A 16,450-nucleotide genomic window follows, 5' to 3' on the forward strand; every position below is an offset into this window, starting at 1 on the left:
AGGTTTGGTTTAGGCTGGCCTTGTTTGATACAGCTAAGTATACTGGCCTGGCCAGTAGCCAGTATGGCCAGTAGCCAACAACAACCAAGGAATATATAAATTTCAGTAAATAAATAAATATGATGTTTTCATCTCCAGCAAGGATATCTTACTCATTCTTAGAACATTTAAACTGGTTTTGTACTTCAGCCACTGCCATGGCTTCTCCCAGGGGCGGGTGGCGCCGTGGTCTAAACCACTGAGCCTCTTGGGCTTGCTGATCAGAAGGTTGGCAGTTCAAATCAATGCAATGGGGTGAGCTCCCGTTGCTCTGTCTCAGCTTCTGCCAACCAAGCATTTCGAAAGCACACCAGTGCAAGTAGATAAATAGGTACCGCTGTGGCGGGAAGGTAAATGGCATTTCTGTGTGCTTTGGCATCCGTCACGGTGTTCCTTGTGCCAGAAGCGATTTAGTCATGCTGGCCACATGACCTGGAAAGCTGTCTGTGGACAAACACTGGCTCCCTCGGTCTGAAAGTGAGATGAGCACCGCAACCCCATAGTCACCTCTGACTGGACTTAACCGTCCAGGGGTCCTTTACCTTTTACCTGTGACATCTCCCAAGGAGTCATGGGATGTGTAGTTGGTAAAGATGCCAAAAAGTCTGTTAGATCCCTGCTACAGATATGCACACACCTTGCTGAACTGGTTTACAGGGATGAGAAACCTGTGGCCCTCCAGCTGTTGGTTGGACTACAACTTCCATCATCTCTGACCACCGGCCATGATACCTGGAGCTGATGGGAGTCAAGTAACATCTTGAGGACCATAGTTTTCCCATCCCTGGTTTGCAGGATCCCCAGGGCAGAGAGTCCAGTGTCTGAATTTCTCTAACTCTGTGTGGCATAAGATATGTCCAAAGAGAAGCACAGAGAAGGATATCCTTCTCTGCATCAACCTTCTAGGATTCTCCCAACTTGGGGAGGAAGGCCATGCCATGCAGCCACTCATACTTGGAGATCTGTCTTGCATCTTGCAGTCTATCGAGCAGCTAGAGAAGGAGATGCTCAATGGGCAGAAGCTGCAGGGCCCTCAGACATCAGCAGAGCTGAACCACATCCTCAAGAGCAAGAATCTGGTCGACAAGTGAGTCCCATGCGACCTTTTTTTTACTGTTTTGCTTGCCATCAATATGAATGCTGCACTGGCACCCATTGGATTGGTGTAACAATCAGTGATGGACTTGTTTCTAGGGCTGTATGCAAATTCTTGGATTGGTTGATGAACTGATTAGTCAATCCACCAATTCAATAAATTTGCATGTTACCAAAATCTAAGTATGGGAGGTCTATTTTGAGATAATAAAGAAAATGTGAATTGACTATTTAATAAACAAAAGCAATCATTTGTGGCTGGAAGTGCCAGCTTTAATTTTAGCCTTTTTAGTTTGTTGCAGTGGCCCTTAACCCTCATCACTTAAAACTGGCTGTATACAAATAAAACTCTACTCAGAAGTAAGTCTCACTGAGTTCAGAGGGGCTTGCTTTTAGTTAAGAAGGACTGCAGCCTGAAGCTCACCACCCTATTTATTTGCACTTCCAGAAGTACAGGGCAACAACACACCCCTAAGGCCTCATGAAATTCCATATTTTATTTACAGGCAAATCACTGGTCCCTCCAATGCTCTTCCTAGTGCCACAGCAGGTTTCTCAAACTCACCCTTTTGCAAGTTTTCCTTTTCCTAGCAAGCTTTGCTACCTGTGTGGAAGTTAAATCTCATTTACCGTCTTTTCTCCCCACTGCAGATTCCCACTTTTCACTGCTGTCTACGAGATCTGCTACACTGGCAAACCTGTCTCCGACTTCATCAAGTGCCTGCAAAACCATCCTCAGCACTTTTGATGGGCTTCCAGTCTCGCTCCTACAAAGGAAGGGGTTTGGGAGGACTTCCTGTTTCCCCACTGCCATCCCAACATGAGAAGAGGGACCCAACACAGAGCGTGGGGCAAACAAGGGAGGACTCATCAAAGAATCATAGAATAGTGGAGTTGGAAGGGACACTAAGGGTCGTCTAGTCCAAACCCCAGCAATGCAGGAAACACAGCTAAATAATCCCAGACAGAGGGACGTCCAACCTCTGTTTAAAAACCTCCAGGAGAGTCCACCACCTTGGTGGTCCGTCCCACTGTCAAAACAGCTCTAACCACCATGGAGGTACTGGATCAACTCTTTTGCCAGAGAGTTTCTGCCAATCTCACCAGAGAGTTTCTGCCAATCTCACCTTAAATGGACAAAAGTTGCCTATGTTGAGTCAGTCTCTTGTTTTGCTCTTCTTATATTCCAGAGCATCCCACTTCTCGGCACACACAGCAGGCAAAGCTTTGGCTTTTATCTTTTCTCTTGAGCAGAGAGAGAAAGAATTTCTTCTGCCTCTTCTCTGTCATATTTCTCCGACTTGATTTTGACATCTCTGGATTCAGGCTTGAACCCTGCCGGTTTTACCTGCCTTATGGGCTTGTTTAAAGTCAGTAATTGGGAGAGGGGGCAGGAAGCAAATTCCGATTACAGGTAAACCACCATTTATGCACGTTCAGTATGTGTGCGGCTGTGCATTCATGCACCACTTCAAATCCAGAAGTTACCTGAAAACAATCACGAAATGGGGACGAACAGGGTGTCTGCAGGCTTTTTCAATGGCATTTCAAATATACGCAATTTCACTAAAATGCACGGTGCCTCGCAACATAACCCCTGTGTAAATGGGGGGTTGCCTGTATTATTATTTTTTACTCCATGCCTGGAACGCAAGGAACCCCAGGCATGATTTAAAAATAGCTGCTAGGGTTCTCTCCTCAGACAAGGCTTGACCTCAGCATCCCTGGTATCCATGGGAATGGGAACTGTAGCCCTGAATGTGAATATTTGTCTTTTTGAAAAACAAATATTAAAGTGAGAAACAAGAAATAATACAGATTAGTTGTTTATCATTCTTCAAAGACCTGGCTGAACTTAACAGCACGCAATGGAAGGGGGAAGGGGGGATTTCATAGAAACAGAGAACTTTAAAGTTGGAAGGGACCACACCAATCGTCCAACCCCTGTAATGCAGGAATCTTTTTTGCCCAACGTCTACTGACCGAGCTATCCTGCCAGCACAAAGGTACGGATGATTATGAGAGCAGAAGCAGCATGTTAGGAATATTCTGGGTATGTGGTTTTGGGGTGGCCAGAATAATTCTTCAGTTTTAGGGGGCTGAAGATGGATGGGGTGAAGCAAACTCTGCTCATTTCACAAGGCGCTCGCTTTCCCAGTGCTGCAGCTGAGTTGCCTTCCTCATTTTGGAGTGACCTTTCCAGCCCTTCCCAACCCCCAACCCCACCCTCCAGCAACTTAATCTGCTGAAGTGGCAGGAGTCGCTGTGCCTTTTATTAGATGCTCAGAATCACTGGACACCCTGTGACCTTTCTATTCAGACAGCCCCCAAAAAATTAAATTAAAGATAAATAAATTGTAAGGATGGGAGAGGGCCCTATTTCCCACTCCCCAAATCAAAGGTGACACTGGCTCTGGGCCTTTTAGTTCTGGGGTCAGCAAACTTTTTCAGCAGGGGGCCGGTCCACTGTCCCTCAGACCTTGTGGGGAGCCGGACTATATTTGGGGGGGGGAATGAATTAATTTCTATGCCCCACAAATAACCCAGAGATGTATTTTAAATAAAAGGGCACATTCTACTCATGTAAAAACACACTGATTCCCGGACTGTCTGCGGGCCAGATTGAGAAGGTGATTGGGCCAGATCCGGCCCCCGGGCATTCGTTTGCCTACCCATGGTTTATTCTCTACTGGGGGAGATGGGAGGAATCCGCAAATATCAATACCTGCACCCTTCTCCAGGAAGCATTATCCATCTTCTCATATATCAGCTTCCCTTCCTCTTCAAAAAGAAGTTCCAGCCATTTGGTGGCTCATCACCTCTGCTCTCTCGATTCCACAATCAATGCATTTTAACTCAGGATGCAGCTCTTTCTGCCATCTGCCTAACACACTATCAAGGAGACATACATCACACATCTTTAAATTCCAGCCCCGGAAGGGGAGCAGGGAGCATTTGTGCAACACACCTACACACTGCTGCCAACACACTAACATGTCGCGACACACTGTTTGGAAACTCTGCTCTAAGGCCAACTCACAAGTAGACCCTACGTGCTCCATGGAAGTACACCTGGCTGTTCCTAGACTGAAAGGGGCCATTTAGGAGAATCAGCAACTCTATCTGGATGCTGAACATTTTCCAGACCGACATAAGGCCCTGGATGGGTTTAGCTCAGCTAACAGTACCTACAAACCAATACCACTAATGTGCTACTTGCTCTGCAGCATTCAAATTTCCAGCACCATCTACTGTGCAGAGTATTACTTAAATTCAGAATGCACACAACCTTCCTCAGTAAAGCAAGGTGTAAGAAACAGGCAAACTTCACACCACCCCAACCTCCAAGTAGTGCAAGATTCCAGGGTTCAGTTTCCTTGGAATGAGGGACCGCGGAGACCGTAGTGTCTTTATGATATATGACTTATTTACGCATATATGCAACCTGAGCCTACAATGGAGGAGCTCGCAGCATTAACATCACGAGAGTGTATTGTTCCTCCCATAAAGGTACAGGTGTCCTATCTCTCTTTTGCATCTGGTTACCTCTAACCTTTAGTGGTTCCCAGTTGTACTATCAAGTAGAAGAAAGTAATCCCGATATGGCAGAGAACTCGCATTCACTTGGTAGAAACTGTGTACAGCTTGAAACTGGGTGAGCTGCTCTTTGAAAGTCTCCTAGGTCTACATGGCACTCTCCCTGCCCTTTACAGTTGCTATAAAAAGTTCTCCCCTTTGCCATTTGGAGTTATGTTCTGCCAGCACAGCAGCCTGTTAAAGGCTGTTCTCAGTTTTAAGAAGGGACAGGCCCAGTGTAAGTGAAGGTATACTTTTTACTGGGGTTTGCTGGTACAGAGGCTTGGCACAGGGGTGGGCTTTGGTAATATGGTGCTCTGAGTGAGGATGAAATCTGGTGCCTGCCCTGCCAATATTTCTTATTTTCACAAAAAAATCATTTTGGTGCAGTTGCATTATTATGGATCTTCTCAACAGAATCATAAAATTGTAGAGTTGGAAGGGACTCTGTGAATCATCTAGTCCAATGCAGAAATATTCAACTGTCCCTTACGGGGATCGAACCCACAACCTTGGTATGATCAGCACCATGCTCTAACCAACTGAGCTATCCAGTTATTATTCTTTTGTGCCCCTTCGGCTTGGCTTAATGTGTGGGGGAACCGCCTGCATCATCCTAAGTCTGGTGCTACTTGGAACTACTGAGAATACCCTATTCTCCTCTGAGGAGCAGACAACTTTCACCATGTGTTGTCTCACATAATAACGACACAACTCGCCATGCCTGCAATGAACTCAGCTACAACATGACACTTATTTGGCAAGCGCGAACACTGATGCCAAGAAGATAAAATTTGGCTCCTGCTAGACTCCTTCACTATTTCTATGGTGGAAAAGAAATAGAAAACACTTCTTTAAAAAATTGAAAGCCATGCTGGGAGAGACACAAAGGTACAATCAGAAACTAAGATTAGATACAGTGGTACCTCAGGTTAAATACTTAATTCGTTCCGGAGGTCCGTTCTTAACCTGAAACTATTCTTAACCTGAAGCACCACTTTAGCTAATGGGGCCTCCTGCTGCTGCTGCGCCGCCCGAGCACAATTTCTGTTCTCATCCTGAAGCAAAGTTCTTAACCCGAGGCAATATTTCTGGGTTAGGGGAGTTTGTAACCTGAAGCGTATGTAACCTGAAGCGTATGTAACCCAAGGTACCATTGTAGACACCTCCAGGCTATTATTATTATTTAATTGTGGGCATACTCTGCCACATGCCATTGACTGCAACATGCTGCTCATTACCCAGCAAGATGGGTGGGGTATAGATAATAAAATTATTATTATTATTATTACAGATCATCCACACATCATTCTGCTTTATCAGTGGTTCTGTGACACCTTCCCACTCTTAGCTCACTACAGCACAACAAAAGCATCCCCCCTCCAAAAAATAAAGAGGAAAAATTGTGGTATGCAAAGTTATAGGATTTCAACAGGAAGCTACAGGACATGCCCTGATTAGAAAGGATGCAACAGGCCAGCCCTGAAACATTTGCACTATTATATATAATCACATAGAAACAATCCAATACTGTCATGGCAAATCAAAATGCATGCACCATAAAAAAGAAGAAGTCTGGGAGCCCCTCACCCAAAGTGGTAAAGAGAGAACTACTCTGAGCACAGTTAGAAATTTCAGACTGCCAACGTGAAATCCCCTTTAAAATTCCAGGGTAGTTTCTCCTTGATAACAGTGGTGGTTGTGTGACTGGGAAGTTGGTACACAAGAACACAAAGCACCAGCTCCTAATTACTAGTGCAATTGGCTGGTTTGCAAGCTTTAGTTAAGTACTCCCAACAACAGCCCTAAGCATGTTTACCTGAGAGTAAAGTCTACTGACTATGGGATTTGCTTCCAAGTAAACATACATGAAGGGACGCTGGTGGCGCTGTGCCGATCAGACGGTTGGTGGTTCGAATCCCCGCAACAGAGTGAGCTCCCGTTGCTCAGTCCCAGCTCCTGCCAACCTAGCAGTTCAAAAGCACGTCAAAGTGCAAGTAGATAAATAGGTACCGCTCTGTCAGGAAGGTAAACGGCATTTCCGTGCACTGCTCTGGTTTCGCCAGAAGCGGCTTAGTCATGCTGGCCACATGACCCGGAAAAACTGTTTGCGGACAAACGTCGGCTCCCTTGGCCAGTAAAGCGAGATGAGCACCGCAACCCCAGAGTTGTTCACGACTGGACTTAACTGTCAGGGATCCTTTACCTTTACCTTTTTAAACATACATGGGCTCAGGCTAAACAGGGGCACCAGATTTGGGTAGCTGAGGCAAAGTATGCAGAAGTCTTCTCTCCTCCCCTAAGTCCTTTCTTAACCCACCCAAAGGCTACGCTTGGTCAGCTGTCAGAGCAGCCTTTCCTCTCGGCCACCTACAGATCTTGAGACATATCAAGTAGCCCTGTGCTGGCAAGGTCAGCAACATTTTAGGGTAACTATAAATAGCAGCTCTAGAGCTGGCAGCCCAGGCCAGCAGAGTTTTAACTATTGCACCTCTCCATCATAACAAGGTTCTCCACTCCCGCAAGAGCAAATCAGCTCAAATCTTTATGTGGGGGTGGGGGAGGTATCACCTAAACTGAAAAAAAAAGTTGTGGGCACCCCTGGAAGAGGGCTTGTACATCTGCTTTCCTAGAATAGTTTAGCAGGAAAGTGTATGATTTTTGTTGTGGTCTGCTAATGTTGCTTTTTAAGTTAGCCGCTGAGTGTTTTGGGAGTTTATCCTTTTAATGTGTGATGTTTTAGTATGTTTTTATATATGTTGGACGCCGCCCAGAGTGGCTGGTGCAACCTAGTCAGATAGGTGGGGTACTGTTATTATTATTACAGTGGTACCTTGGGTTACATACGCTTCAGGTTACATACGCTTCAGGTTACAGACTCCGCTAAACCAGAAATAGTACCTCAGGTTAAGAACTTTGCTTCAGGATGAGAACAGAAATTGTGCTGCAGCAGGAGGCCCCATTAGCTAAAGTATAAAACACTTCAGTCTTTTATAATTGGGATCTAAATCAATTTTCTTCCTTCCCATAGTGTTCTGAAATATGCTGGTTTTGCAATTACAGTCGTACCTTTTTGGCGACCGGGATCCGTTCCAGAGCCACAGCCGCTATACGATAAGGACACAGGGCAAAACGCCGCGTCTGTGCACGCACGCGGAGCAGTTTGCGCTTCTGCGCATGTGCAAAGTGCAATTTAGCGCTTCTGCGCATGTGCGAGCGGCAAACCTGGAAGTAACCCGTTCCGGTACTTCCAGGTTTGCCATGGACATTCGCCGGAATGGATGCTAGACGAGGCGGACGTTCATGGAGGTATTACTGTACTAAGATGCAGTATTTTTAGCCTTTCTTTGCTTAAATGGTTCTTAAAACTTTATTTCTATTTAGCTTTGACTATTATTACTAAAGTGCTTTGAACGAATTTTACTTCACATAGGCCTAATAAGATGTTTGGGCTACACTGTGTCCATGTACAACTAGGTTTGCTGCTTCCATTAAAGGTAAAGGTACCCCTGCCCATACGGGCCAGTCTTGACAGACTCTGGGGTTGTGCGCCCATCTCACTTAAGAGGCCGGGGGCCAGCGCTGTCCGGAGACACTTCCGGGTCACGTGGCCAGCGTGACATCGCTGCTCTGGCGAGCCAGAGCCGCACACGGAAACGCCGTTTACCTTCCCGCTGGTAAGCGGTCCCTATTTATCTACTTGCACCCGGAGGTGCTTTCGAACTGCTAGGTTGGCAGGCGCTGGGACCGAGCAGCGGGAGCGCACCCCGCCGCAGGGATTCGAACCGCCGACCTTTCGATCGGCAAGTCCTAGGCGCTGAGGCTTTAACCCACAGCGCCACCTGCGTCCCACGCTGCTTCCATTAGAGATATGTTAAATCTACATTAATAATATTTTTTCCCAAGTACTCGAAAGTTTTTCTTGCAGCAACCCTTTCCAGGGTATGGTCTAAAAGCACATGATGCAGTCACGCTTGCAGAAGCATAGCAAGTCTCTAGACACGGTTCAGGCAGCTCACCAAAGGAGGAAGAGCCACACAGAAACTACACGTCCCAGCATGCACCGTGGTGTCAAGACATCCTTTTAACTGCCCAAGATGGGCGGGGGGGGGGGGGGGAGAGAATCTAGAAAACTGAAAACAGTGAAGTAGAGCACTAGACTACTAACATATAGACTTGCATACAGAACTCAGTTTCTGAGTTCATTTGGCCACCGTTTTTAGGGGGAACCTAAACAACAGTGGAGAAATGCAAGGTTTTAGCCTATTATTGATCAGCAGCTAATTGCCCACCCTGCTAGTAGGAAAAGATGGGAATTTACGATTAGATGTATTTGTTTTGTGTGGGGAAAGTGCGACTGACTGTTTGATTACAGTATCAGTGTCATGGAATTCTACTCAATATTGATCCGGAGCAGAACTCCAACGTATAAAATTAAACTTAATTACAACCTTTAATTAAAAACTTAAACATGTTGCAGGATTCCCAAAAAATAGACCAGAGGCAATTAATATTTCATCCAGCAGAGCTGTACTGCTACTGAAGGCAAATGGCCACAAATCCAATACATTCAGGAATGGCACAGTCCTTAAGAAATCCAGTTGCAGCAGACTTAATTTAAACTTACAGTAACTTACAGTAAGTCTAAACATTAACACTATATATAGCACACCCAGGACAGGATTTAGGTTTGATGAGGCCCTAAACTACTGAAGGTAATGAGGCCCTTTATATGTCCAGCTATGCTTTGTCAACAACAAATTGTTGCTGTTTTTAGTGTTGAATATATGCTATTCGTGGGTGGCGCTGTGGGTTAAACCAGAGCCTAGGACTTGCCGATCAGAAGATCGGCGGTTCGAATCCCCGTGACGGGGTGAGCTCCTGCTGCTTGGTCCCTGCTCCTACCAACCTAGCAGTTCAAAAGCACAAAGTGCAAGTAGATAAATAGGTACCGCTCTGGCGGGAAGGTAAACGGCGTTTCCGTGCTTTGGTTCGCCAGAAGCGGCTTAGTCATGCTGGCCACATGACCCGGAAGCTGTACGCCGGCTACTTGGCCAATAAAACGAGATGAGCGCCACAACCCCAGTCGGCCACGACTGGACCTAATGATCAGGGGTCCCTTTACCCTTATATGCTATATGGTAATTTATGTACCTAATAGGTATCTAAAGTCATTTGCACATAACAAATAGGAGCCTACCCAACACAAAACACTGTTGCTGTATGTAGGTTTTACTTTACTTGTTTTTGATCTTATATTTTGGAAATGTACATCCAGGGGCTTTTTTCCTTTAAATTTTTTGGGGGCCCCCAAGAGAGTGGGGCCCTAAACTATAGCTTGTTTAGCTTATACGTAAATCCAGCACTGAGTCCACACCAGAAGGAAGCTAGAAAGAGAAAATGAAACCCAGGCTCCTCCTGGCCCTACTTACGGTATATAGTCAGCATGACCTCAACAGAAAAGTTAACGGATGAGGGTTGTGGGGTTGTTGTTTTTTACAAACGTTGTTTAAAACATCCTTTTCCATTTGTTAGCTATCATTTCCCAGGATGAATTTTTGGTTTTTCACCATTTGAAATGCCTCCACGTGCGCATTAACTGGAACCCAGGTGGCGGTGACACAAAGCGGATTTGTTGTTGTTGTTGTTGTTCAGTCGTTTAGTCGTGTCCGACTCTTCAAGACCCCGTGTACCAGAACACGCCATGCACCCCTATCTTCCACTGCCTCCCGCAGTTTGGTCAAACTCATGCTGGTACCTTCGAGAACACTGTCCAACCATCTCATCCTCTGTCGTCCCCTTCTCCTTGTGCCCTCAATCTTTCCCAGCATCAGGGTCTTTTCCAGGGAGTCTTCTCTACTCATGAGGTGGCCAAAGTATTGGAGCCTCAGCTTCAGGATCTGTCCTTCCAGTGAGCATTCAGGGCTGATTTCCTTCAGAATGGAGAGGTTTGATCTTCTTGCAGTCCATGGGACTCTCAAGAGTCTCCTCCAGCACCATAATTCAATAGCATCAATTCTTCGGCGATCAGCCTTCTTTATAGTCCAGCTCTCACTTCCATACATCACTACTGGGAAAACCATAGCTTTAGCTATATGGACCTTTGTCGGCAAGGTGATGTCTCTGCTTTTGAAGATGCTGTCTAGGTTTGTCATTGCCCTTCTCCCAAGAAGCAGGCGTCTTTTAATTTCGTGGCTGCTGTCACCATCTGCAGTGATCATGGAGCCCAAGAAAGTAAAATCTCTCACTGCCTCCATTTCTTCCCCTTCTATTTGCCAGGAGGTGATGGGACCAGTGGCCATGATCTTCGTTTTTTTGATACTGAGCTTCAGACCATATTTTGCGCTTTCTTCTTCCACCCTCATTAAAAGGTTCCTTAATTCCAAAGCGGATTACCTGAGCGGAATCCTCTTGCATTCAAGTTTTGCTGTACCCAACTAAGGGCCGAGGGGACTACACTGCAGGGCTGCCACGGCCTTCAGCCACGCAGTCGCCTTGGCACACGCGGTTCAAACCCCTAAAGCAGAAACGGCTTCCACACGAAAGAAGAGTTTCAAAGAGCTTTTTTTATTTTGTATTTTCTGCTAACTTCGGGGCTCTTTTTGTGGCAGGTACGTCCAACTCCAAAGGCCACCCCCCAAAAAAAAAAGAATAATAACATTGGGAACAGCCGTTTGTCAAGGGTGCTGTGAATTGTAGCCAAACCTACCGTTCCCTGCAAACTTCTGAGGGGAAACCGTACCTTTTCTCAATGTATTGGGTGGGTGCCGCCCGGCCGCCGCCATCTCCACTCGTCTGCCTTCCTCAGTGCGCCAAAACGGACACGGGCGTTTCCCGCCATGGAACACCGGACTCGCGACTCTTACCTTTTTCCCAGCTCTATGTCGACGCGCCGCGGCTGGTCTTGCGCGCGGGAGGGGCGAGAGGCCGGGAGCAGTTGATCCGGAAACCGCGCCCTTCGCGCGTGCGCCAAAACCCCGGAAGTGAACCCTCGCCAGCTGCGCGCGCAAGCAAGGAAGCTGAAGGAGAGGGTAGTTTTCGCAACTGCGCCAGGCGGCGGTGAATCGAGTGAGTGCTTGGGGCAGGCATTATATTGTTTTTATTAACTTGTCAGGGCTTAGGGAGGGATGGCATTTTTATTTTATTTTTATAGATAGCGGTAAGAGACTGGGTTGCGGGGGTTGGACTAGATGACCTTTGGGGGCCCCTTCGAACTCTATGGACGAAAACCAACTCAGTAGAGCTGATGAGACGCTGTTAGCTGGGGCTAAACAGGCGGAGGTGCAGCCGGGGCCACTCTTTCCCTGAGGGACAGGGTTGCCTCCTGGCCTGTATAATGCAGGATTGCCCCCATATTTCGGGGTCAGATCCTACGTCCTGTATTGAGACCGCTTTGTCCTGTCTTTCAGGTCGTCTCCCTCTCTGCCAAATTAGGGGGTCGTCTCCAAATGCGTGTGTTTGGAAAGCTGTGTGAAAGGTCGCCGATTTAAGCTCTGGGTGGCAGATTGACAAATTCCAATGTGTGAACGTGCGCGCGCGTACGCGACACACACATTCCAGAGAGGTCATCCCGTTATTAGGCTGTAACGGGTTGCTTTATTGCATGGGTAGGCAAACTAAGGCCTGCTGGGTGGATTTTTAATCTAATCCAGGATGGTTCCCCTCCCCCCAAGCAGGTTGTGAACCCTTTGGCCAGGGAATCTACCAATTCACTTAATATTCAGCAGATGCTAAATGCATTTTGTTAGAGTAGTCAGGGTGGTAGCTACACTTGCTCCCCACACATTATACTTTGCATATCTTTCAGAGGTTACAGCATGGGTAGGCAAACTAAGGCCCGGGGGCTGGATCTGGCCCAATCGCCTTCTCAATCCACCCAGCAGAGGATCCGGGAATCAGCATGTTTTCACATGAGTAGAACGTGTGCTTTTATTTAAAATGCATCTCTGGGTTATTTGTGGGGCATAGGAATTCATTCATTATTTTTTTCAAAATATAGTCCGGTCCCCCACAAGGTCTGAGGAATGGTGGACTGGCCCCCTGCTGAAAAAGTTTGCTGACCCCTGAGTTTATTGTCATTTATTACTTATTTATTGGATTTATATATATGCCCCGGGGGTCTCAGGGCGGTTCACAGAAAAGATCAGCATTGAAGTCACTTCAGCACCAGAAGTGGGGGAGAAAAGTCATCCACCCACTCTTACATTTTGCCAGAACCAAGGCGGCAACCATAGTGAGGGAGGGCTAAAGGCTGTGCATGGCCATGGCTCCTGCATTCCTTACTGTCCCCAGGGGCAAAGGTGATTTCCGTGGCAACAGAGTCCCCCTATGATGGGCTGGATTGTGGACTGGGCCAGGCAAGTCTGAACGCAGACCAATTCTGTCTCATTGCAGAGACTGTCAGTTTGCTTCCAAGCCCAATTCAGACTTCTGGGTTTAAACTAATTGATGCCTTTCTCAAGGTCTTTTTGATGGGATGGCAACTAGAAAATGGCTGTTTTCAGTAAGGCCCCCTCCTCAGTTTGCTTCTCATCAGGGAAGCTTAGCTGCCATCAACCTTTCTTCATATTTTTGGTGCTGGACTGAGACATTTTTATTCTCCCAGGTGTTTTTGTGGGCATTGATATTGTGGATCCTGTTCTTGTTTTGGTTGTATGAGGGCATCCAGTCTTGGGGGTGGGGGGCTGGAAGGGTACTCCCTCCCCCCCCGCATCTGAATTACTGCATCTTAATTACTAATTCAGAAACATTTTTTATCTTAGTTTTAAAATATGTATTTCTTATTAATTGTATTAGTATGTATTTCTGTTCTAAGTTGCTTGGGTTTTTTGTTTTTTTGCATTGTAGAAAAGAATTGGGTAAATCATAACAAATGTTATGCTATGCAATAACCATCCCAAAAAATCCAGGGTTTAGTGGGTTAGAGCAGGCATAGGCAAACTCAGTCCTCCAGATGTTTTGGGACAACTCCCATGATCCCTAGCTATCAGGACCGGTGGTCAGGGATGATGGGAATTGTAGTCCCAAAACATCTGGAGGGCCGAGTTTGCCTATGCCTGGGTTAGAGTATTTGACCTAGATTGGGGAGACCCAGATTAAAATTCCTGTTTAGCCATAAAGCTCACTTGACCTTGAGCCAATCTCTCTCCCTCTCTGGGTCTGCTTAAGACTTACGTCTTTAACAAGCCTAAACAATATTATACTTGGAAATGTTTGCTCATCTAGAAATTCAGTAACCCCTTTTTTAAAAAACACCAGCAGCATTTATCAGACTCCCTCCAAACCTCTTTGCTCAAACTCCCACAGGCCTCAAAGGTCAGTACAAAGGCTCCTGGGATTGCACTTGCAAAAGCTTGTAGGATTGCTAGATGCCATTTTCACCTTTTTTGGGGGGGCCATTCTTGCCTCTTTAAGTGCCACTTTTGGGTTCACAGCAATGTGCAAGTGTGCACTGAAAAAAACCAAGAAGAGAAATAGGAGCTTGGATATATATTCTCCCCATCACTACCACCAGTTTCCCCCAAAACACTTTCACTCTTTAGATACTGAAAAGATACTGATTTAGATACTGATTACATAGTTAAAGGGGACGCGGGTGGCGCTGTAGTCTAAACCACAGATCCTAGGGCTTGCCAATCAGAAGGTCGGCAGTTTGAATCCCCGCGACGGGGTGAGCTCCCGTTGCTTGGTCCCTGCTCCTGCCCACCTAGCAGTTCAAAAGCAAGTCAAAGTGCAAGTAGATAAATAGGTACCACTCCGGCAGGAAGGTAAACGGCGTTTCCGTGCACTGCTCTGGTTTCGCCAGAAGCGGCTTAGTCATGCTGGCCACATGACCCGGAAGCTGTCTGCGGACAAACACCGGCTCCCTTGGCCTATAGGGCGAGATGAGCACGCAACCCGTCGTCCGCGACTGGACCTAACGGTCGGGGTACCTTTACCTTTACCATTGCTAAAATGTGCTTTTCTGTTCAACTCCTTACTTTGATTGTACCTCAGGTACAATGTAAATGATCAAATCGAGTTATTAATAATAATAATTTATTTGTACCCCGCCCATATGGCTGGGTTTCCCCAGCCACTCTGGGCGGCTTCCAACAAAGATTAAAAATACATTAAAATGTCACACATTAAAAACTTTTCTGAATACTAACCCCCCTTTGCTTTCTTCACAGCAATAATGGCTTCTGCAAAGCGGCTGGCTGACTTGGGCTATAAAGCATTCTCTGGGTCCATGATGCTCCTTACCTTGTATGGTGGCTACCTCTGTAGTGTCAGAGTATATCGCTTTTTCCAGAGGAGGAATTTGCTGAAGCAGCTTGAGCAGCAGGAAATAAATGCAGCAGTTAAGGACTGAACACTGTCCTGTTGTCTGACATAGGATGCTTAACGAATACAAGACTGGTGTGCTGCAATAAAAACTCATTTCAGAAAATGCAGCCCTGGAATCCGCCATGAAGAATCACTAATACAGGGTGCGATGTATAAAAGGATGGAAACACCTATGCAATTCAGCAGTAATTGAATGTTTCATATGTGGCTTGTTTTTGTAAATATACACTGCTAGCAGCATCTAACTATAAAAGATGTGTTCACAGAATTGTTTCCCTCTTTATTTTTACATCCTCCTGTCCATTTAAAGAAGGAAAACAATATGAGGATAAACACAGTTTGCCACAGGATTGCTCTGGCTGAGCCTACAAGTTTGCAAATGATTTGCGGGTGGGTGTTGTGGTACTTCCTCTGTTTCCATTTACTAATTTCCTACTCAAGTTTTAAAGCAAAGGTGCATCTCACTGTCTTTACATCTAGGTCAACAAGTGTTTCCATGTGGGAATAAATCATGTTGCCTTGACATACATATTCTGATAAAGACATGTGAAAAGAGAAAATCTGACAATTGCAGATGTGAGGATTGCCAAATAGAAACCGTGCCAAAAGCAAAATAATCTTGAATGTGATGTTGCATTCTCTGATCCTACTTTAGCAAATGAGAAGTCTGCCCTTCTGTTATTGCAAATCCAATTATACCATCTGCTGTGCAACTGTCTGGCCACTGTCTTTTCATTTCTAAATAATAATAAAAGCAAGAAAGAGTTCGCGAAGAACAAATTAGGCAAGAAATAAAATTCTCATTACCACAGGCTGGATTAGGATGGCTTCATTCCACCTGCTGTAAAGTAAGATTGTATCAAGGTATGGTGAAATGGTGTGTCAAACAGCATGGCTCCAGGGTAGCTATAGTTTAGCAGACACTACTAATTACAAAGCATATAGGGCCGAGGGAGGAATATGTCAGAGCCTCCGTACGACCGAGCTGTGAAGGCTACTCCTCCGGCGCTGATTAACGACCTAAGCCTTTGAATGAGACTTCAGGCACGTTCCCCATTACGCAGAGTACCCAGACAGCAGCAGAAGAGCCAGAAATATGTGCTACATTGCTGCTTTATTTCTGACTACGCAGGACAGAAAAGAATATGCGTCTGCTCTCTGTGAGAGACAGAAAACAACAGGAACAAACAGGAAACCAGTAACTTCAACATCCGTCTCCCGTGAGACTTCCAACAGTCTGGAATGTCAACAGTCTTGTGACTCCAAGAACTGCACAGTGGCATAACAGAAACCTAACAGAATAGTGTTCAGAACTGTCAAGGCCAGGGTGTTCTTTTTTTAGGTATGTCACATGTAGATTATCTGCTAGATAGTGGTTATCTCACGCCTTCAGTAAGCTGTTAATGTCTTT

General features: G+C 46.0%; 2 protein-coding genes and 1 long non-coding RNA gene across 3 annotated transcripts in view; 2 read left to right on the forward strand and 1 right to left on the reverse strand.

The window, feature by feature from the left end:
- GPD1 (glycerol-3-phosphate dehydrogenase 1) overlaps window positions 1-2,947 on the forward strand; it is a 19,440-nt gene extending 16,493 nt beyond the window's left edge. Inside the window, exons 7-8 of the mRNA XM_079966407.1 lie at window positions 1,020-1,126; window positions 1,786-2,947. Of these exons, the coding sequence (XP_079822533.1) occupies window positions 1,020-1,126; window positions 1,786-1,882 (204 nt within the window). The 3' untranslated portion in view covers window positions 1,883-2,947. The remainder of the gene's footprint in view (window positions 1-1,019; window positions 1,127-1,785) is intronic.
- LOC307210509 overlaps window positions 1-11,633 on the reverse strand; it is a 15,047-nt gene extending 3,414 nt beyond the window's left edge. The window contains exon 1 of the long non-coding RNA XR_013836041.1: window positions 11,453-11,633. This is a non-coding gene — a long non-coding RNA (uncharacterized lncRNA). The remainder of the gene's footprint in view (window positions 1-11,452) is intronic.
- Window positions 11,634-11,668: 35 nt separating this feature from the next.
- On the forward strand, window positions 11,669-15,307 carry COX14 (cytochrome c oxidase assembly factor COX14). Its single transcript, XM_079966445.1, has 2 exons — window positions 11,669-11,778; window positions 14,883-15,307. The coding sequence occupies exon 2, from the start codon at window positions 14,888-14,890 to the stop codon at window positions 15,062-15,064; it is 177 nt and encodes a 58-aa protein (XP_079822571.1). The 5' UTR covers window positions 11,669-11,778; window positions 14,883-14,887; the 3' UTR covers window positions 15,065-15,307.
- Window positions 15,308-16,450: the final 1,143 nt, after the last annotated feature.

Source organism: Podarcis cretensis (genome assembly GCF_951804945.1).
Source record: "Podarcis cretensis genome assembly, chromosome: 2".
Taxonomy (NCBI): domain Eukaryota; kingdom Metazoa; phylum Chordata; class Lepidosauria; order Squamata; family Lacertidae; genus Podarcis; species Podarcis cretensis.